Source organism: Prionailurus bengalensis, chromosome E1 (genome assembly GCF_016509475.1).
Source record: "Prionailurus bengalensis isolate Pbe53 chromosome E1, Fcat_Pben_1.1_paternal_pri, whole genome shotgun sequence".
Lineage (NCBI taxonomy): Eukaryota > Metazoa > Chordata > Mammalia > Carnivora > Felidae > Prionailurus > Prionailurus bengalensis.
The window spans coordinates 38,054,607-38,075,361 of record NC_057347.1 but is presented as its reverse complement, the minus strand read 5'-3'; the positions used below and the strand labels follow the sequence as shown (position 1 = coordinate 38,075,361).

General features: G+C 55.7%; 1 protein-coding gene across 4 annotated transcripts; it reads left to right on the top strand.

The window, feature by feature from the left end:
• Positions 1 to 596: 596 nt before the first annotated feature.
• Positions 597 to 19,294, top strand: CACNB1 (calcium voltage-gated channel auxiliary subunit beta 1). Of its 4 annotated transcripts, none has more exons than XM_043584279.1 (14): positions 597 to 858; positions 3,312 to 3,398; positions 6,883 to 7,002; positions 7,869 to 7,991; positions 8,455 to 8,591; positions 8,809 to 8,885; positions 10,281 to 10,300; positions 10,581 to 10,661; positions 11,082 to 11,140; positions 11,306 to 11,415; positions 11,562 to 11,713; positions 14,828 to 14,923; positions 15,349 to 15,534; positions 17,441 to 19,294. In XM_043584279.1, the coding sequence occupies exons 1-14, from the start codon at positions 775 to 777 to the stop codon at positions 17,903 to 17,905; spliced, it is 1,797 nt and encodes a 598-aa protein (XP_043440214.1). In that variant the 5' UTR covers positions 597 to 774; the 3' UTR covers positions 17,906 to 19,294. The 4 variants fall into 4 exon arrangements, with proteins under 4 accessions (XP_043440214.1, XP_043440212.1, XP_043440216.1 ...); XM_043584277.1 differs by lacking the exon at positions 10,281 to 10,300 and adding an exon at positions 9,298 to 9,452 and having other exon boundaries at positions 598 to 858; XM_043584281.1 differs by lacking the exons at positions 10,281 to 10,300; positions 17,441 to 19,294 and adding an exon at positions 9,298 to 9,452 and having other exon boundaries at positions 600 to 858; positions 15,349 to 15,744.
• The last annotated feature ends 1,461 nt before the right edge of the window (positions 19,295 to 20,755 follow it).

Genomic DNA, 20,755 nt, shown 5'->3' with positions numbered 1-20,755 from the left:
TGGACATCCTTCTCACCCCAGCCTCAGCCTCGGGTTGGCTGACCCGTGGGCCGTCACGGTCCTGTCGGAGGGAGTGGCTCTTCCGGTTTGGTTCAAGTCAGTCTAGGCCCACACCGGGGAGAAAGGGGTTAACGCCAGGTCCCAGGATCAAAGGGATCGGGAAGTTCCGGCGGCCCCCACTGGAGTGGAATGGGCAGACCTGCTAAGTGAGCGTGGTTTGGGACGGAAACGGGGGGCCGTGCCAATCCGCGCTTCACCTCCATCAGCGCTTGGCATCCACTGGTAAACCGCGCCCCCCCGCCCCCCCCGCCCCCCCCGCCCCAAGGCAGGGTTTCACTCCTCCCTCCACCCCTGTACCCGGAGTGAGCCACCTTCTCCCCGGGCCGGTCGGAGGCCAGCGCTCACCCCCTCCCGGAGCCAGGAGGGGCGTGCCTCCCTCCGGCTGCCCTCCCATTGTCTGTGCGGAGCCTGCTGAGGGGCTGCGAGGGGCGGGGCCGGGGCGGGCGGAGGGAGGGAGGGCGGAGGGAAGGAGGGGCAGGTGGGAGCGGAGGGGGCGGGGGGAGATGCTGAGCCTTCAGGGGCGGAGGAGGCGGCGGCGGCAGAGGAGAGAGCGGGAGGAGGGACGGGAGGCTGGAACAGGGCAGCCGAAGGCCGGGCCAGGTGGCTGGAGCGGGTGCCGGCCGCGCTGCGCTGCTCTCGGTTCCGACGGCCTCTTTCATGCGCTGAGGGCGCCCGGCTGGGCCGGGCCGGCGGCCGGAGGGGAGGCTCCTCTCCATGGTCCAGAAGACCAGCATGTCCCGGAGCCCTTACCCACCCTCCCAGGAGATCCCCATGGAGGTCTTCGACCCCAGCCCGCAGGTGAGGTGTGGTGGCCGGGCCCGAGGGCAGGGGGGCCGCTCCCGCGGACCTTGTGGGGTCGGCTCGAGGGACGCCGGGGAAGAAGGAGTTATGTGCCCGGCGAGGAGGGGCGAGGGGCGCCTGCGCGCCCCCAATCCCTGCGGGTTAATGATTGATGGGCGCTTGGCCCGGAGTTGGGCTGCGGTTTGGCGGAGCGGGGAGGGGGCGATCGGGCCTCCTGTCACCCTCGCCTCGGCTCCCCCGCGTCAGGGTCTCTGCTGCTTGGGTACCGGCTCCATGGGTTGAGAGTGGGGGTGCTGGCGGGGCAGCCGGGGTTTGAGGGAGGCTGGAGAGCGAGCTCAGGCAAAGGGGGCGACGCAGAGCACGCTCAGGGGCGCCAGGCGGGGGTGGGTGGGGCGGGGGAGGTACCGGGTGATGGCCGAGGCGATGGTCAGGGCGGTGCCAGCAGGCCTTCGGAGCCGCAGACACTGGCCTTAGAGGGTGGGGAAGGGGCCAGCCCTGGACTAGACCCCCCCCCATCCTGGCACCTCAGCTACATCCTTCTTTTGGACCAGCTTCCCTACCCCAACACCCACGTTATCTTTCCTACTCCACCCCCCTCCCCTCCCCAGCCTTAGAAAACGCCTCCAAAGTTTGGAAAGTTGGATGGATGCCAACTCACTGTCCTGGAGGGGAAGACGCTGTGTTACCTGGGTGGTGGGGGGTGTCTGCCGCCCCACCCCTACTCACACTTACCTGCAACCTGGGTTATCCCCAGGAAGGGGCATTCTTGGGTGTGGTGTGTGCCCATGGAGTGACCAGCAGTATCTGGGCTGGCTGGTTAGGGTCTGGGGTGGTGGTACCAAGGGATTTCTCTGGGACAAGGCCATTCTCTAATCTGGCAACACTCCAAGGCTAGGATACCATTAACTCTTTTCTTGCCAGTGTAGAGCAACTGTAACCACCATGATAATGTGGTTGATGGGCATGGCGGTGGGGGGAAGCAGGTTAGACCTAAAAATACCTCCCTTCTCCACCCCAGGCCCCTTGGAGCCTGGAGGCAGCTGACTGGAGCCTTCCTTTCAGCTGTCCCTTGTCTCTCTGGGTGCCACTCCCTTTTCCCATCCTGGGGTGGTGGTGGTGGTGGTGTGAAAGAGAGTCTGGGGCTCACTGAAGGATCCTCTTAAGTTTGTAGGGATCCTCAGTCCTAGAGGTTGGGTATTTGTCTGGTTTGAGAGAAGGGGATGGGAGGGTTTTTGAAGGGTTCCCAGGTACCCTTCTCTCCCATTTATCCATGCTCCTTGTACTCAGGCCTAAGGAACCAGAGCCCCTAATGTGACCATATCTAATCTAGCTTCTTTGGCAAAGAAACTCTAGGATTGACAGTGGGGGCAAGGGCTTGGAGGGCCTGAACCCTCAATCATCCCTCCCTACTTTGGAATGGCCTGGGGCCACGTGTGTATATGAGTTAAGGAGGGCAAGGAAGCAGCCCCCTTTACAGGAGGCCTGGAAATACCTGAATGTGTGGCCGCTCTAGAGAGGTCAGACAGGGTCCACTCCACCCAAGCCAGGAGCCCAGCCAGTGAGACTGAGCCAGCCTACCCCAGGAAACAGTGGGGGTTGTGTCCCAGGCTTGTCTTGGGGCAGGGCCAAGGGGCATTGAACTTGACGCAGCCTGGTGGGGACCATGGGGACGGGGCGTAGGCGGTGGCAGCCAGGGGTTAGACAGTGGAAGCTTGATCCCTTTCCCCAAGGGGAGGGGTGTGACCACTGATTGTGAGGAGGGGGCTGAGGAAAAGTCCTGTGGGGTCGGGTTGAGGGCTGCCCACTGGAGTGGGTTGGGGTTAGATGTTTCCTTTCTGAATACATTTCCATGCCCCCCCCCAGCCCCCTCCCCGGAAATCTAGTTTGGGGTCTCCCAGGGCCGAGAGCTGCCACTCCCCTCCCCACTCTGCGGAAAAATGAAGGCAAGATTCGGTCACAGGAAGAGCTAAGCTGGGCCTGGGTTGGCGATTCCTCTTCTCTCTGGGGGCTACAGGCATACTCGGCCCCCCTGCTCCAGCTAAGGGGGAAAAGGAGGGGGACTCTCCCCAGCTCTCTCTGCCCCCCTAACACTGCAGGCAGCCTCTCCCTTCCCAGGAGGCCTCTGCAGCCTGCCCAGCATCTTAATTAGCTTTGCTGCCTAATGAGCCTCCAGCTTCTCAGCGCCTCCCCGTTCCCAGCCTCTCTGGCTTGGTTTGGGGGTTTCCGTGTGTGCTTCCTGGGGCTCTCTTGCACTGTCCCCCACCCCAGGGCTGTGGTCTGGGCCTTCCCTCCCCTTAGGGCTGTACCATCTCAGGAAGAAGATGGGGGGAAGGGTTGTTCAGATCAGGGGCTGATATTCCCAAGGCTTGGCTGTAGCTCTGGGCTTGATGGGATGAGGGTTGGGAAAGGCCCTTTCTGATTCCACTCTTGTCCCTTCCTGGCTTCTCCAGGGCAAATACAGCAAGAGGAAAGGGCGGTTCAAAAGGTCGGATGGGAGCACGTCCTCGGATACGACATCCAACAGTTTTGTCCGCCAGGTAATGGGGAGGCTGGGCTGAGAGAAAGGAGGTGGCTGGTTGGTGGAGACCAGCATTAGTGAGTTGGATCTGAGGCTTTCTCCAGGCACCCACCCCCATGTCATTTGTCACCTGCCTGGAACCACCGGATCACCCTTACCTCCATGACCTCTGCATATACTGTCAGCTGCACCCACTCCCTCAGCCCCCGCCCCGCCCCTCCCCCAGCTCCAGGCACCAGCCCCTGCTGCCTGCCTGCGTCATCTCTTTCAGGGACAGCCTGCCTCCTTCTAGCTTGCTTCGGGCTGTCACCCACTCCCCCTGCCGGCTGTCTGCTTCCATGTCCTCCCCCAGAATCTGTGACAGCGTGGGGTAGAAGCAGAGCCTAAGAAATGTAGAGCCAGGTCATCTGGGTCCCTGGAGCCCCGGGTAGGTAAGGGTCAGGGAAAGGCCCACGGCATGTCCAGCTATGACTGGTCTTTAGTATGCAGAAAGTGTGTTGGTGGTGGTGAGGGCAGGAGGGAGTTGGTTTCAGAGAGCAGCACCCCTGAGCGAAGGGAGATAAGTGGATAGCTTTCTGGGGTCTTCTGTTCTCAGTCGGGAAAATGCCATTCTCCTCTGTGTTCTCACTCTCAACCCCAGGCCATCTCAGGCTCAGGGAGAGGCAGCCAGAGAGGCATGTGGTTGCTATGACTACAGAGCATCTCAACAAAGCCTGGTACCCAAAAAAGGCGAGAGAGGCTTGGGATCAGACAAGGAAAGGGAGTGCGCCAAAGAGGAAACGGGCAGGGCATATGAGGGCAGAGGACAGTAGGGAGGTCAGCCCCCCTTGGGCTGGAGAGAGAGAGAGGTGCCACGCAGATCCACCACAGATTGGCGTGAGCTCTTCTTTTTGACTCTTCTCTCTCCACGACGGTTGGCACCTGTGAGCTCAGGCCTGACTTCAGAGGGTCAGACAGGGAGCCCTTCATCCCAGCATCTTCCAAGTACACAGACGGATAAGAAGTCCTTTCTTCAGTCTTTTCCTCGTTCCTCCTGTTGCGGGGCTGGACCAGGGCCAGGGCTAGGAGGAATGACACTGTGCTCGGTGTGACGCCTCTTGTCAGAGAAGGGCCTTGGTTCCTTCACTGTTTGCCACCACAGGGGATCAGACCCCAGCCTCTAATCCTTCCTCCTCTCAGCTCCCTCTCTCTGACCCCCAGTAGGTGGCGGGGAGTGGGGGAGCAGGCCTTGCCACATCTCTGAGCTAAATATACCCTAGCAGTTTGCACATGTAGCAACTCTGCTTGTAACCTGAGCCCCCCGGGGGAACGGGCAGTTTGGGCCACCCCCTAGGCCAGCAGGGCCAGGCACTGAGGGCGCCGGGATGGAGGCGCCCAGCCGGACCCTCGTAGTGGTGAGCTAGGGATGGGGTAGGGATGGGTGGGAGCAGCCCCAAAGGGAAAGCTGGTGGGGGGGGGGGTGCTCACTCCAGCCTGTTTCCTTGTCTCCTCACCATTCCTGCTCCTGCTCCTTGTCTCTGTGCGCGCATGTCTGTGTGTGTGCGTGTGTGCATATGTGTGTTAGGATCAGTACATGTCTCTCAGTCACTCTGTCTCTGGGTCTGTTTCTCTGGCTCTCTGGGCATCTGTCTCCCTGACCCGGAGTACTCCCCTCAGGAGGGGTGGAGAGTGGTAGATTAGCTGGTTTTCGCTCTTCTTCCTTTTTGTCTCTTTTCTTTTGTAAATTTTACATCCAAATTAGGTAGCATATAGTGCAACAATAATTTCAGGAGTAGATTCCTTCATGCCCCTTACCCATTTAGCCCATCCCGCCTCCCACAACCCCTCCAGGAACCCTCTGTTTGTTCTCCATATTTAAGAGTCTCATGTTTTGTCCCCCTCCTTGTTTTTACATTCTTTTTGCTTCCCTTCCCTTACGTTCATCTGTTTTATAGCGTGAAGTCCTCGTATGAGCGAAGTCCCGTGATTTTTGCCGTTCTCTGACTAATTTCGCTTGGCATAATACCCTCCACTTCCATCCACATCGTTGCAAATGGCAAGGTTTCATTCTTTTTGATTGCCGAGTAATACTCCATTGTATATATACCACCCCTTCTTTATCCACTCATCCATCGATGGACATTTGGGCTCTTTCCAGACTTTGGCTCTTGTTGATCCTTCTTGTCTCTTTTCTACCTTCCATTAGCGTCTCCACCCCCACCCCGCTCTTGGTGCCTTCACCGAGTCTCCCATTGTTGTGATCTGGCTGCTCAAGGAATGGGCAACCTCACTAGCTAATGACCAGGTCCCTCTGGGGGAGGTGGGACTTGGTTTTTTCTCTTTCCTAGGTCCCCTCCTTACCAAGCTAACGGGCATTCCTGGCCAAGTGACCCTTTCATGGCCTCAGGAAAGAACCGTCACGTGTCTGCCGTGCTGCTCTTTCCCCACATCACCTCCTGCCCCTGTAGCAACACCACCACTTCCCAGTCACACAGATTCACACCTCCTGGATCCTGCCCTCACGTGCCACACATCGTCAGGGACACCGACACCTAGGGCGCTCCCCTGTTTGCGCTCACGTGCCCCTCTATGCATTCAGTCATGTTTATCCAGCACATACCATAGAATGCGCCCTTCTAAACACATTTGAAGTTGCACATCCAAGCACGCCTGTGAATAAGCATGTTCATTGACACTTTGGGTCTGGACAGGTTACATGTCCCACACATGTGCCCGCATCCCTGACAGAGTTTCTTGTGCTCTGGGATGGTCAGTGTGGTCAAGGCCAGCTTCCTGGCCTAGCCAGACTTCTGGGCCTGCCTTACCCCGAGCAGCCAGCAGCCCTAGTATTGGAGAGAGGGCCCGCCCCCTGTCCTGCTCTTAACTTGCCTCTTTTGCCTGCACTACCCCAGGAATCTTGGGTTCTCTTTTGGATCTCGTGAGAGCCTGAGGGTTGGGGCTCCTCTGATTCTGGCTAGAGAAGTAGGATTCTATCTTCCCTCACCGTTGAGCAGAAGATAGCAAAAGTTTTGGCGGCCCCGTCACGCAGAGCAAGAGCAGGCTGCCCTCTGCCCACAGTGCAGAGACCTCAGGCCTACGCTGGTGGCTACTGTCCCTGGAAGGACTCAGTGGGCCTCTGCTGAGTCTATCTCAGCTGGTGCTGGGGGCAGGGGAGGGAAGGAGGAACTGGGAGTGGAGACTCGTCCCCTGGCACTCCTCCCCTGCGCTGTGCCCCTATCAGGTTCCCACCCCTCCCTGGGCCCCAAGCAGCTGTCCTTGGATCTGCCTTAACCCCCTGCTTGCTGCTGTCACCCTTCCTAGGGCCACACTTTCCCCAGGGGCCCGCAAATCTCAGTCCCTGGCTTCTCTCATCTAATGCCACCTTTTCCTAGCCCCTATGGCATCATGCTGGGCTGGCTGGGGCTTGAGGCATCCATGATAGGTGGCTGGCCCCTCTGTGCCTTCCGAGGCCCAGGAACTGGGAGGCAGTGTTGGCCCTGAGCTGGCCCTGTGTCTGTGTTCAGGGCTCAGCGGAGTCCTACACCAGCCGTCCATCGGACTCTGACGTGTCTCTGGAGGAGGACCGGGAAGCCTTAAGGAAGGAGGCAGAACGCCAGGCATTAGCCCAGCTCGAGAAAGCCAAGGTGAGAAATACAGAATCAGGGGGCTGTCCTGGCATGATTTCTCTCACCCCCAGGCCTTAGAGATGGCCTGGATAGACCCAGGGTCAAGTCTTGTCCCAGCCACTTCTTAGCTGGTGTACCCCAGGGCCTCGACGTGCCTCTGTCTTACAGCTGTAAAATGTGGGCTATAAAACTTGCCTTTTTAGATAGCATAAATAAGTGCCTGATAGTGTTTCTACACGTAATAAGAACTTGAGACTTTCTACTTCTTTCTGCAGTCATACTTCCTGGGCTAACTCTTCTTAGCTGTGTGATCTTAGGCAAGCCACTTAACCTTTCTGAACTTTAGTCTCATTCACTAAAATACAGATAATTATAGTAGTTAGCTTCTTTTTTGTTTTTTAAAAGATTTTAGTATTTTTCTTTTAAGTAATCCCTACACCCAATGTGGGGCTTGAACTCACAACCCCGAGAACAACAGTCGCCCACTCCACTGACCGAGCTTGCCGGAAGCCCCTAGTAGTTAACTTCCTAAGGTTTTTGTGATGCATAAGTGAGGTAATGCTTGTAAAGCATGTAACACGATGCCTGGAGCAGTAAATGATAGCTACTGTCATTATTATTATTATTACTAAGATTTTTCTGGGTGTCATTCTGGGCTAATACCTACCGTCCCCCGTGGCCCCCTCCATCCTGAGAAGGCTGAAGTCAATTTTTATTTTTTTATTGTGAACTTTAACATACATACAGGAACACTACTGAAACCACTCAGTATACATTTTAGCGATCAACCAAACAAACCTCCGCATCATGCCCCCACCTCCCCCCAGCACATTACATTGTGGTTTAACCCTCTGGTTGTTACCCTTCCCATGCACCTCCTCTAGACCAAGCCGGTGGCATTTGCTGTGAGGACAAATGTCGGCTACAACCCGTCTCCGGGGGATGAGGTGCCGGTGCAGGGAGTGGCCATCACCTTCGAGCCCAAGGACTTCCTGCACATCAAAGAGGTGGAGAGAGCACTTGGTATCTGGAAGGAGGGCAGGGGGTGGGTACCAGGAGATGGGCAGCCGGAGCTCCGAGCCAAGCAGAGCTTGGCGGAATCCGCTGTGTGACCTTAGACAAATCTCTTCACGTCTCTGAGCCTCTAATTTTCCCTGGTAAAATGGGGTGGCGATGCCCAGGTCACACAGTTGTTGAGAGGGTTTGTGACGAGGTCTGGAGGTGGAGAGGCGGCATGCAGGCACACGTAGGGGTCAGCATTTACTCCTCTCCCTGCCGTTCGAGGGTAGGGTGGGCACGTGGTGGGACAGGGATGTGCTGGGGGTAGGGTGGTCCATGGCACAGGCAGAGCCAGGGGCCGGCTCTTTGAAGGTGCCGCCTCCTGGGCAGGGTTGGCGGGTCCAGTAGCTGCTGGCTCGCCACTCCAATCTCCCTCTTGGTCTCTCCCACCCCACCCGCTGTTGTTTGCAGAAATACAATAACGACTGGTGGATTGGGCGACTGGTGAAGGAGGGCTGTGAGGTTGGCTTCATCCCCAGCCCCGTCAAACTGGACAGCCTGCGCCTTCTGCAGGAACAGAAGCTGCGCCAGAACCGCCTCAGCTCCAGGTGTCTAGCTGGGGACCGCAGAGAGGCCATCCAGCTGGGACTAGGCCTCGGGGGTTGATCCACTGCCCTGAGCGCACAGAGCTGCCTCCGGCATCACCAGTGGGGCTGGAGGGTCTCCAGGGGAGTGGGGGGCAGGCAGCACCGGAGAGAACAAGGCTCCCCCACCCTGACGCCCACCCCTCCGCTCACAGCTCCATTTGCCTCTCTGCCCACACAGCAAATCAGGTGACAACTCCAGCTCCAGCCTGGGAGACGTGGTGACTGGCACCCGCCGCCCCACGCCCCCTGCCAGTGGTAAGAGCCGTTGCCACCTTAGGGAACGGGGCCGCGGGGAGGCCGTTGGGAGGAGCTCCTCGGTGGGGTGGTCTCCCATCGCCTGTCCCCTCCTCTCCCTGCAGTAGGGGGCACCCCAGTCCCGAGTCCTCCAAATACACCTAGCGGTACCCCCTCTGTGAAGAGTAGGGTACCCCCCCAGCTGGGCCCATCCGCGCCCATTCTCTCATGTCTCTCCTTCCCATTTCTTTGGTAGCTCCGTCTCTCTGCCTCCCTCCCCCACCCCACCCCCATTCATTTCTCCTAGCTCTGTTCCATTCACCTCTTCTTCTCTCTTTTTTCCCCATCCCATCCCTGCCTTCTGTACTGTGTCTCCATGTCCATCCCACTCCTCCCCACCTCGCCTCCCTCCTCTCTCCTGACTGCGGTCCAGGTAATGAAATGACTAACTTAGCCTTTGAACTAGACCCCCTAGAGCTAGAGGACGAGGAGGCAGAGCTCGGGGAGCAGAGCGGCTCTGCCAAAACTAGTGTTAGCAGTGTCACCACCCCGCCACCCCATGGCAAACGCATCCCCTTCTTCAAGAAGGTAATTCTTGCTGGGCCCTGGCAAGGGGGCGAGGGGTCAGGGCCCAGCTCTGGGGCAGGAGGAGGGGACCAGGATGGATTCAGATGTGGTACCAGCCTGATTCTGTGGGGAGCAGGGCCTCCTGCCAAGGAGCAGGGAGCGGGTGGGGAATGGGCACAGCGGGCTCCACACACAACCCCACCCTGGCCCACCCCCCAGGAAGGGACGGTTCTTGCAGCTGAAACACCCCTGCTCTTGGCAGCCGGTACCCCCTGACCCCACCACCACTGGAATCAGGGTCTGGTGCTAATGAAACCTGGCCTCATCCCTCGCTAGCACTGGGATATTCCATGTCCTCGCCCCTGCATGCGAAGGAGACACTGGGATGGTGACCCTTCTTTGTCCTCTGTGGACTCTGTGGGTCTAGGGTGGGCACATGAGGGTCTCCTGGCTGCATAGCAGGACGGTTAAAGGAACCTTTAAAATGGGAAGGTTCCTGGACTGCATTAGGGGTAGGAGATGGGCACCAAATTTGGGGCTGTCACCCTTCCCAGCTCTTTCCCAAGACCCAGAAAGGGGAAGGGTATGTCTGAATATTCCCAAATCCGCTGGATTGACTGTCAGCCCTCCCAGCCCTGATTTAGGGCCATCTCTGGCTCCCCCTTGGCATGGGGTCCCGTCCCCTCTCTCTGGCTCTGTCTGTCACTAACACGCATGCCCTGTTATCTCTCCTCGTCTGCCCGCTCTCCCTCCCTCTCTTGTCCCGGTTCCTTCCTTGCCCTCTGCCCCTGCCTGGGTGCCCTTCCCTCTCTCCCCCACCTCCCCACTCTTGGCAATCTCTGGACCCAGCCAAACAGAAGCAGAAGTCGGTGAGTATCACAGCTTTCTGTGTCCCCCTCCCCACCTCCTGGGATGAGCTAGTGGGGCCTTCTAACACCCATTCTTGTGCCCTCCCCACCTCTCCCCCGCCCCACCCTTCTCTCACCCTCCCTGATTCTCCTTGGCCATCCCTCCCCATCCCACCTCAATCCCCACATCTGGGCTCTGGGACCAGGGGGAGGAAAGAATGCATGGGGGAGCCTGGAGGCTGGGGAAGAGGGGCTAATGTCATCCCCACTCTGGGCTTTCCCTTCCCTGCTTCCCCCTCAGACAGAGCATGTGCCCCCCTATGACGTGGTACCTTCCATGAGGCCCATCATCCTGGTGGGACCGTCGCTCAAGGGCTATGAGGTAGGAGGCCCTAGAGGGGAGTGGACCCAGAGGGGCCCAGACCTCCAGAGAGATGCTACAGAGTTTCATACCCCAGGCAGATCTCCTGGAAAGGCCCAGATTCCCAGGGTATCTCCCCAGAGGGCTACAGACCTACAGGCCCAGAGGGGCCTGACCCACAAGGAGACCCATTCAGAAGTATCTGGTTCCCCCCTCCCAAGACCCCCCCCCCCCGAGAAGGGTCCCCCCCAGAGATACCACCTAGAAGAACCTTTGGAATCAGAGACCCCATTGGAAGCTCCTTACACCCAGAAAGAATTCCCCCACCCCCCTTAGAGGCCCATTTATCTCAGGAATTTGAGAAGAAAATAGAATGTGAGGGTGTAAATACTCAGCAGCCCACCCACACCTGACTTCTTCCCCCCCAACCCCCAACCTCAGGTTACAGATATGATGCAGAAAGCTTTATTTGACTTCTTGAAGCATCGATTTGATGGCAGGTAAGACCCCACTCTCACTCTAGTCCTGTGCTGCTGGGGATGGGCAGGGTGGCTTGAATGATGATTCTGGGACTCTTGGACTGAGGTCTAGGACTTGGAGCCTTGGGAGTGGGCAGCGGGTTCTAGCCCATCCTGACCCCTCAATCCCCCTGTCCCATCCCTCAGGATCTCTATCACTCGTGTGACAGCGGACATTTCCCTGGCTAAGCGCTCAGTCCTCAACAACCCTAGCAAACACATCATCATTGAGCGCTCCAACACACGCTCCAGCCTGGGTGAGCCCACCCTGCCACCCCCCTTCCGGGCCCAGACCTGGGAAGGGAGGGAGGAGGGGGGGCATCTCCAGAAGTGTTCTATTGCCCACCGTCTCTTGGGGAGGCTCCCCTACATTCCCCCTTCCCCATGACTCCGTGTCTCCCAGCTGAGGTTCAGAGCGAGATCGAGCGAATCTTCGAGCTGGCCCGGACCCTTCAGTTGGTTGCTCTGGATGCTGACACCATCAACCACCCAGCCCAGCTCTCCAAGACCTCACTGGCCCCCATCATTGTTTACATCAAGATTACTTCTCCAAAGGTGGGTGCGGGAGGCTAACCCTAGTGGGGACAGTAGTGCTCTGGAGTCGGGTGGCCTATGTTTAAACCTCAGCAACTGCTTATTAATTCTGTGACTGAATCTCCCGGAGCCTTATTTGCCTGCTCGGTAAAACTCCATCAAATGGACGTTGTGAAGATTGAACCTAATGTGAATGCTTAGCACTTAGCAAAGTGTCTGGTATAATGTGCTTCCTCATGTATTAGCTAGTATAAATACCATTAATAGGGTCATGCAGGCCAGTCCCCTGTCTCCACTCTGGTTGACCTCCCATCCTTGGTCGAGGAAACTGAAAGAATTCTGTGCTTTTTATTGCAGTGTCACCCAACGGCTTGGCAGTTGGGAGGTCTTTACTGTCATTTGATTTTGTCCCTTTTTGCTGCACTGTCCTCACTTGGACCTTGATAGAGATGAATCGGTAGGAAGGCTAATTTACTTATTTTTCCTACTGCAGCTCTGTGAGTTTTTCCTCCTAGATGTTAGTGGGGGTTTGAGAAATGTGGAGGGCGAGTTCAGGTGCGGTATTTGACGTTAGAAGATAGCACTGGGTTCAAGTCTTTATTAAATAATTCATTAATTAAATTTTGTCGTTTGGTGGTTGTTGTTGTTGTTGTTTATTGAGCTTGGGATCTCTGGGGGATTTATTTAGCCTCTGAGCCTCAGTTTCTTCATCTATAAAATGGGAATTAAAAACCCTCCCTTGTTATCGTTGAGAGGATTTCAGGTGATAATGTAAAGAGCCCAGAGTTCTGTCTGATTCATGATGACAACCAAGGGCGGTAACTCTCATTTCATGATGCTACCCAGTTCCTTAACCCTAACCTTTCTGAGTCCTCAGTTTCTGATGAGCTAAAAGGGAATGATAGGATTTAAGTACTTCCTGGGGTGGTTGAAAGGATCAAATGAAATAATGGATACAAAAGCACTTTGTGAGCTAGAAAGTAACAGATACTTCAATTTCTCCCACTGGGCGCTGAGGTTGAGGGTGGGGACTCTGGAGCCAGAATGCCCAGAGTTTACCAGCGTTGCTGCTCCCCAGCTCTGTGCTCCTTTGGCAAACCCCCTAACTCCTCTGTGCCCGTTTCCTCGCCTGCAAAGTAGGGATCCTCAAATGGTGGTGGTGAGGATTGCATAAGTGAATTAACCAGGCAAAGTGCCTGGCACCTACCAAGTTCTACAGCTATTAATTTTTTCTTTTTCTTTTTTTAAGATTTTTGTTTTGAGATAATTCCAAGTCTAGAGAAAAGCTGCCAGAATAGTACAAGAACTGCCATTCTTTTGACTGCCCTTCACTCAGATTCACTCATTTTTTAACAGCTTTATTGAGATAATTCCCACACCGTTCAATTCAGCCATTTAAAGTATATTATTCAATTTTCTTCAGATTCACTAATTTTGGACACTTTGCCACACTTACTTTATCTTTCTGTATATATGTATTGTTATGTGTATATATATTTTTTCTGGACCATTTGAAAGTAAATTGTGGATATCAAGTCTTTATTCCTAAATACCTCATCATGTATGTTTTAGCAGCGAGGATGTTAATTTATATAACCATAGTACAGTTGCCAAATTCAGGAAATATCATATTTTAAAATGTTTATTTATTTTTAAATGCTAATTTTTTAATTTTATTTTTGAGAGACAGAGGGAGAGAGACAGAGAGAGAGAGAGAGAGAGAGCGAGCACGGGTGGGGGAGGGGCAGAGAGAGAGGGAGACACAGAATCCGAAGCAGGCTCCAGCCTCCCAGCTGTCAGCACAGAGCCCGAGGCGGGGCTCGAACCCACGAACCATGAGATCATGACCTGAGCCGAAGTCGGACACTCAACCAACTGAGCCACCCAGGCGCCCAAATGTTTATTTTTAAGAGAGAGAGTGCGCATGCATGAATGGGGGTAGGGGCAGAAAGAGAGGGGGGCAGAGGACCTGAAGCAGGCTCTACGGTGACAACAGAGAGCCCCTGACAGCAGAGAGCCTGATATGGGGCTTGAACTCGAGAACTGTGAGATCATGACCTGAGCCAAAGTCGAACACTTAACTGACTGAGCCACCCAGGTGCCCCAAGAAATATTTCAAAACAGTCTGTCATTTTTCATCAGTTGTCTCAATAATGCCTTTTATGGCAATTTCCCCCTCAACCCAGGATCCTGTGTTGCATTTAGTTGCTTTGTCTCTTTAGCATTCTTTTTTTTAAACGTTTATTTATTTTTGAGACAGAGAGAGAGACAGAGCATGAACGGGGGAGGGGCAGAGAGAGGGGGAGACACAGAATCGGAAGCAGGCTCCAGGCTCCGAGCCATCAGCCCAGAGCCCAACGTGGGCTCGAACTCACGGACCGCGAGATCGTGACCTGAGCTGAAGTCGGACGCTTAACCGACTGAGCCACCCAGGCGCCCCTTTTTAGCATTCTTAAACTGGAACATTTCCTCAGCCTTTCCTGGATTTTCATGACACCGACATCTTTAAAGAGTACAGATCACTGATTTAGTAGACTGTTCCTCAGTATGGATTTGCTTGATATTTCATTGTGATGAGGTTCAGATTTTGCATTTTTGGTGGGAATAGCACCAGAGCGATGTGTCTCTGTTGTGTAATTGGTGATGTTAACTTTGATCCTTTAGTTAAGGCTGTGGCTTTATGTTTAGCTATTATTTACCATTATCACTGGTAAATATTATCGTTATTGAGATGAGAGTAGCAATCGTGGCTCCCTAATGGGATTATTGTCTGGACAAAACGAATTGACCGCATAGAAAGCACAGCATGGTGCCTGTGTAGAGCAAGTGTCCCATAAAGGCTGGCTGCTGCTGCTGTTAATGTGGAGATGTCTGCCTGGAGAATGAAGCTATGAAGAAGGTTAGAGGGTTCAGGAAGGAGAATCACCCTCTTTCAAATAGCCACTTCCCAGGAGAGCCTGAGCATTGTGGTAGGATGGACACGGGGCAGGGGAGGTCATTTCTGAAGACGTGGCCAGGGCTGAGAGTCCTCTAACGTCCCCCCGGCTCTGACACACTGGGGCCAACCAGGACCTGCCTCTCTGATAGGGTGTGTTGTGGAGTCCCTCTAGCTCCTCTTCTCTCCTCCCAAACCAGGTACTTCAGAGGCTCATCAAGTCCCGAGGGAAGTCTCAGTCCAAACACCTCAATGTCCAAATAGCGGCCTCAGAGAAGCTGGCGCAGTGTCCCCCGGTGAGTGCTCAGACCCAGGGAAAGGGAAAGGGGGACATTTGGGTTGTCCTGTTTCCTCTGGCCTGCGTCAGAGACAGAGTGACCAAGAGCACCAGGGTGGGGTCTGTTAGAGTGCCCTGGTCTTGAGGGGAAAAGGGTGCTGGACCCCGGAAGCACCACTTCTCTGTGGGGAGACAGGCCCCTCTTCCAGCTTTGGTTGCCTTCTACCTAGAATGAGAGAGTCGGGCTATTCTGGGTGCCAACACCTTTGGTAGTTCTGACAGTGTATGTATCTGAGAGTCCTCCTCTTCCTGGACATCCAGAGGTTTCTTTTTAACTTTGTCCTTCAACCCTTTGACTCCACCCACTGCACCCAGGCCACACCCCTCACCCCCTTGGTCACGCCCAGCTCATCCCAGCCCTGCCCCCTAACCCCGCCTCCACAGGAAATGTTTGACATCATCCTGGACGAGAACCAATTGGAGGATGCCTGCGAGCACTTGGCCGAATACTTGGAAGCCTATTGGAAGGCCACACATCCGCCCAGCAGCACTCCGCCCAATCCGCTGCTGAACCGCACCATGGCTACTGCAGCTCTGGCCGCCAGCCCCGCCCCTGTCTCCAACCTCCAGGTACAGGTGCTCACCTCACTCAGGAGAAATCTCAGCTTCTGGGGCGGGCTGGACGCCTCGCAGAGGGCCAGGTCGGTGCCCCAGCAGCAGGAGCACGCCATGTAGGTGTCCCATCCATCTCCTCTCCTGCCCAAGGCTCGGGACTGGAGCTCAGGGAACATGGGGAAGGAAGGGAAGAGCTTTATTTTGTAAAAAATGTGGTGAGTGGCAGCTTCTGGTGTCTGTGGTTTTTGATGGGTTTGGGGCTGGCTCGTGGTGCCTCCCTGGGCCTGGTCCCATAGGACTGTATCTGCTGCCCTAGGAGATTTTGGATATGAGGCCTGACTGGGGCCTTACTATGAGACAATTGACTAGGAAGAAAACATAAGGAAGACTGGTATTTTCATTCACTGGACTCCACACTCATTTCATTTTTATTTTTATTTATTTTTTAAAGTAATCTCTGCACCCAGTGTAGGGCTAGAACTCACGACCCCCAAGATGAAGAGTCACATGCTCTACCAACTGACCCAGCCAGGTGCCCCCACACCCATTTTAGACCCCACGGAGGTCACAGCATTTTAGACCCAACAGAGCTGGGGCCCTCAGACCCAGGGAATCCCACGGAGCAGGGCCATTAAAGCCAAAGAGTCTGTCCCCTCTCCCAGAGCCCTAATCCCAGGAGTTTCCTCAGAGGGGCCCCAGAATGAAGTATCTTCTATGAGTTGATGCCATACCTCCCATGCTTCTCCCGGTGAAACACATTCCAGGGAAGGCCCTCCTGTGGGTGCCCTGCCCTGGCTCAGCCTCCTCCCATGGGAGCTGCTTCCCATCTCTGAGCTCGCACCACTATTTGGTTCTAGATTAGAGCCAGGAGAAAGCCAAGAAATCATTCTAAGACGATTGCTTTTCAAATTTGTTTTCAGTAACAGCTCATTTGTTCATTGCAACTTACAAGGAACCTCAGTATATAAAGTGTCCTTGCTCTACTCGGAGGGAGCTGGTGGCTTAGCTTCCATTTCACCTCCTCAGGGACCCCTGAAGCACTTTGTGCCCTTCCCACTCCACCCTCGGTCTCCAGGGAACAGCTTAGAACTGCTGGTCTAATCCCTATCACACCACCACAGAGAAACTGAGCCGTAGAGAGGAGAGTCATTTGCTCAGGGTCACACAGCTTGAAGTGGCAGGAGATGGGACCAGAACCCAGGCCTTCTTGCACCTCACCCAACCACCTCCATGGTGACAGTGACCATCAGATCACCTTCATGTGGCATTTGGTGCTGAGGATGTTGGGCCACCTCATTGTCTCTACTGGGGGCTAGAGACCCATTGGCTTTCTCCAGCCTGCTGCTTCGATCTTTGCTGGGGGCACACGGGAATCTCATCAACCTTGGAAACTTTGTTCTCTGACTAGGGACTGGCTAGGGGAAAGCGTAGGGGTTCTGGAAGCCTGCGGCTGGGGTCTGGTTTGGGCTGAAGGAGCTGGGGTTAGTGAGCTCTGAGCTGAAATTCCCTGAGTATATTTGGAAAACTGGGGCAGTGACTAACCCAATCAACCACTAACAAGTGGCGATACTAATGAGCTGTTAATGATGATTTAGCCCAAGACAGCATTAATGACGTGCATTGAGGAAGCAGTGACAAATTGTTCGTGGGCTCTCTACCATGGTTACCGGAAGAGTTCATGCCTCCTCATGTCTTATGAATGTTGGGTGCCTCCCGTCCCAATAGAGGAGCAAATGCCCTGAGGTCTGTCCTCTGGCTGGGCTGTAGAGTCGTTTGCCTGACTGCCCATCCCCTAGAGCCAGTACCCACCTCCTGTAGCCAGGCTGCGTATCTTGGTGCCGTTACTAACCTGCCTTGCTTTGTTGTGTCTCTTTCACTCCTGCCTGATCTGCATGGTGTGTGCTGTCCGTCTGCTAACCAGGGACCCTACCTTGCTTCCGGGGACCAGTCGCTGGAACGGGCCACCGGGGAGCACGCCAGCGTGCACGAGTACCCGGGGGAGCTGGGCCAGCCCCCAGGCCTTTATCCCAGCAGCCACCCACCAGGCCGGGCGGGCACCCTTCGGGCACTGTCTCGCCAAGACACGTTTGATGCCGACACCTCTGGCAACCGAAACTCTGCCTACACGGAGCTGGGAGACTCATGTGTGGACATGGAAACTGACCCCTCAGAGGGCCCAGGGCTTGGAGACCCTGCAGGGGGCAGCACCCCACCAGCCCGTCAGGGATCCTGGGAGGATGAGGAAGAAGACTGTGAAGAGGAGCTGACCGACAACCGGAACCGCGGCCGGAATAAGGCCCGCTACTGCGCAGAGGGTGGGGGTCCAGTTTTGGGGCGCAACAAGAATGAGCTGGAAGGCTGGGGGCGAGGTGTCTACATCCGCTGAGAAGCAGGGGCCACACAGTGGGGGGAAGGGCTCTGAGCCCGGGGGAGGGGCGGGACAGAGGGGTTCACCACAGGGATGTATCCTTCCTCCAGGGGGCGCTGTCTCCCACCTTTCAGATGCCTTTGCTCAATTTTGGGGGTTTCTTTGGTGGTAGCATCCCACCTCCTGGGATAACTTTAAGCCCCAACTGTAGGTTTTTCACTTACCTGCTGTGGATGGATAGGGGGATGCCCACCTTTCTGCAGTGTCCCCTCTTCCCCACATCAGGGGGCTCTCTCCCCTCACTCCCAGAGAAAAGGTGCACTTCCTTAACTCTACTTGGGGCTCTAAATAAGGTTCCTACATGGGGTAGCCCTTTCTTTCCCCAACTGGAGTATTTGGGAAGGGTGGGGGGCTTTTCCTGGAGAGGGAGACCACAGACTCTTTCCCACGAGGGCTCTCTTCCCCAAACCCCAGGTCCAGAGTCCTTCACCGTGCCCACCCCTTCCCCAGCTTCCTGGCAGCGTTGTCTGGTGGGTGGAAGCTATGGAACGGAAGCCCCATGGGGAGCTTGTCTTGGGGAGGGGTCTGGGTAGAAGGGGACAGGCATCAGATGTAGTGCCCTCTGCCTGCCCAGGACCTAGACCCCTGAGGAGTGGGCAGCCCGAGACACTGCTACCCACCCCACCACTTCCATGCCTCAGCCTTCGCCTACCCCAGGAATGAGCTTTGCCTACAACATCCTTTGCCTACTGCCGTCTGAAGAGGGGGGCCCCTCTGCGTCTGAGCCCCCCACCCTGTTTCACCTGGGTGTGGCACCCATGGAACACTCTAGTCCGCCTCATTTTGAAACCAAAAAACTGCTCCTTCACTCTCACCCGGAGGCCCCAGGGGAGAGGCCCTGGGGGTGGGTGCCCAAGAGGCGATCACCACCCCAGCGGTTGCCTCGGGACCTCGGATCTCCCCTGGGGGGCTTGGCTGCTGCTGCTCCGGATTTGCCTCTTGTGACCCTGTCCTTTACCCATGTCCACTCCCTCTAGGAGAGGCCTTGGTACCCCCTCTGCCCTGGAGTGTCCCTCTGCCTAGCATCCCTACAGCCCAGCAGCCCTGCCCCTCTCCAGCACCCAGCTGGGCCAGAGAGAGCCGATTGTGCCAACGAGGACTGGGCCCTGCCCGGCTGCCCGCCTCAGGGATGGGCACCTCATGCCTGTCTCGCCACCTCCTGTGCCAATGTTGTCCCACCCCCCCACCTGGGGTGGGGTGCAGCTTCCACTTACTGGTTAGAAGACACCACTGCCCAACCTTCCTCCCTCCCTGTCTGGTGTCCTGTGCCCCCATCTGTCTGTCTGTTTGTCTGTACTCCCCTAGAAGTATTTTGCCACATATAAAACCGCCGTCCTGTCCTTTGCAGCTGCCTCCCGAGCCTGCTTTTTTTGTTCCTGCCACACGGCGGCCAGCCGGGCATGTGGGAGTTGCCCACATGCAGGGGGAGAGGTAGAGGTGGGCACAGGAAGCTGTGCCCCAAGTTGTTTACTCAGCAGGAGAGATGGTACTTTGTTCTGTGGCTCTGATGCATTATGATCAAGCTTGATGGGAGCTGTGTGGCCAGTTTCCCCTTCCCATTCAAGCCAGCCCCAAGTCTTAACCTGTTACCCCGTAAGTAGAGCCAGGAAAAATGGAAAGCTGAGGTGGAGAAATGGGGTGTCGCGGGCACTATTCAGTGGGTAAGATCCAGACCCACTGGCACGATGTCTTAAGGGCATGTGCTCGTTCTTCTGCTCCTGTGGCCTCTACTGCTTCCCAACACGTGAGAGAGAGCGGCTGAGTTCCTACCAGCTCCCTCATCAATTGATGCCCCGCTAGCCAGCTTTGGGAGAGGGGAAGAGGTCTACTTGGGGGGCGGGGGAGAGAGAACGGGGACTCCCCCAGCCCCAGCCTGAGAACATCAAGAGGGACAAAGTCAGCAGGTGACATTACCAGCTGGCAGGATGTGGACCTCTGACCATTGTGACTGCTCTCACCTGTGTCTCCCTCACATGGCACTCGCCATGGCATTTCTCCATTCTCCTGGTTCTTGTTTCTGGGATGGTGGACCTGGGGAACTAGAGCTCCTGGGTCCCTCATCTGAATGCTTCTGCCCAAAGTGTGTGTGTGTGTGTGTGTGTGTGTGTGTGTGTGTAGGGCAACAGACATCTAGGCCTTTCAGGTGAGGGGTTAACAGACCCAAGTGACTGGCCCAAGGTCCCTGGGAGTTGATGGCAAAGACTGCTGGGATTGGATTCCAGTCTCTGCCTCCCAGCCTAGCTCTCACCCCACTGCCTTTCAATGGAATCAATCCTTTACTCCTTTCTGAACATTTATTGAGCACCTACCAAGTACCAGGCCCAAGTCTGAAAGGGAGCCGCAGACAATTCAGGACATCATGATGAGCTCTCTGCTGTGAGAAGCACTGGGTTCTGAGGGAACCTGGAAGAAGGGTAATGCCCTTAACCTGGGGAGGACAGGAGAGGCTTCTCAGAGGAGGTGAGGCTCGAGTGGAGTCTAGAAGGCTGGTTAGGAGTTAGCCTGGGGGGAAGTGTTCAAGGCAGACGAAGCGGGTGGCATGCGTGGCATCTTCTTGGCACTTCACAGGCAAAGTGTGCTTTCAAGGTGATGGTCAGAGGGGGGTCAGCAGGCCCAGGTCACGGGGGTCTTGAGTCATGTTAAGGAGTTTGGGCTTTGTCCTGAAGCTAGTGTGCAGAAAGTGAAGGATTGTAAGTAGCAATGGCAAAGTTGCCTTGGTTGCAGTTTGGAGCATAAATTGGAGGGCCTGCCCTGGAAACGGCTGCAATACTCCAGGTAAGAGGCGGGGGGCGGGGTTGCAATGGGCCA

Excerpts from the sequence above, each read along its gene's own strand:
- CACNB1 (XM_043584277.1), top strand. The coding sequence starts at position 775 with ATGGTCCAGAAGACCAGCATGTCCCGGAGCCCTTACCCACCCTCCCAG. Across the intron at positions 9,453-10,580 it reads GCATCCCCTTCTTCAAGAAG|ACAGAGCATGTGCCCCCCTA; the intron begins GTAATTCTTGCT and ends CTTCCCCCTCAG. Across the intron at positions 15,535-17,440 it reads CCCCTGTCTCCAACCTCCAG|GGACCCTACCTTGCTTCCGG; the intron begins GTACAGGTGCTC and ends TCTGCTAACCAG.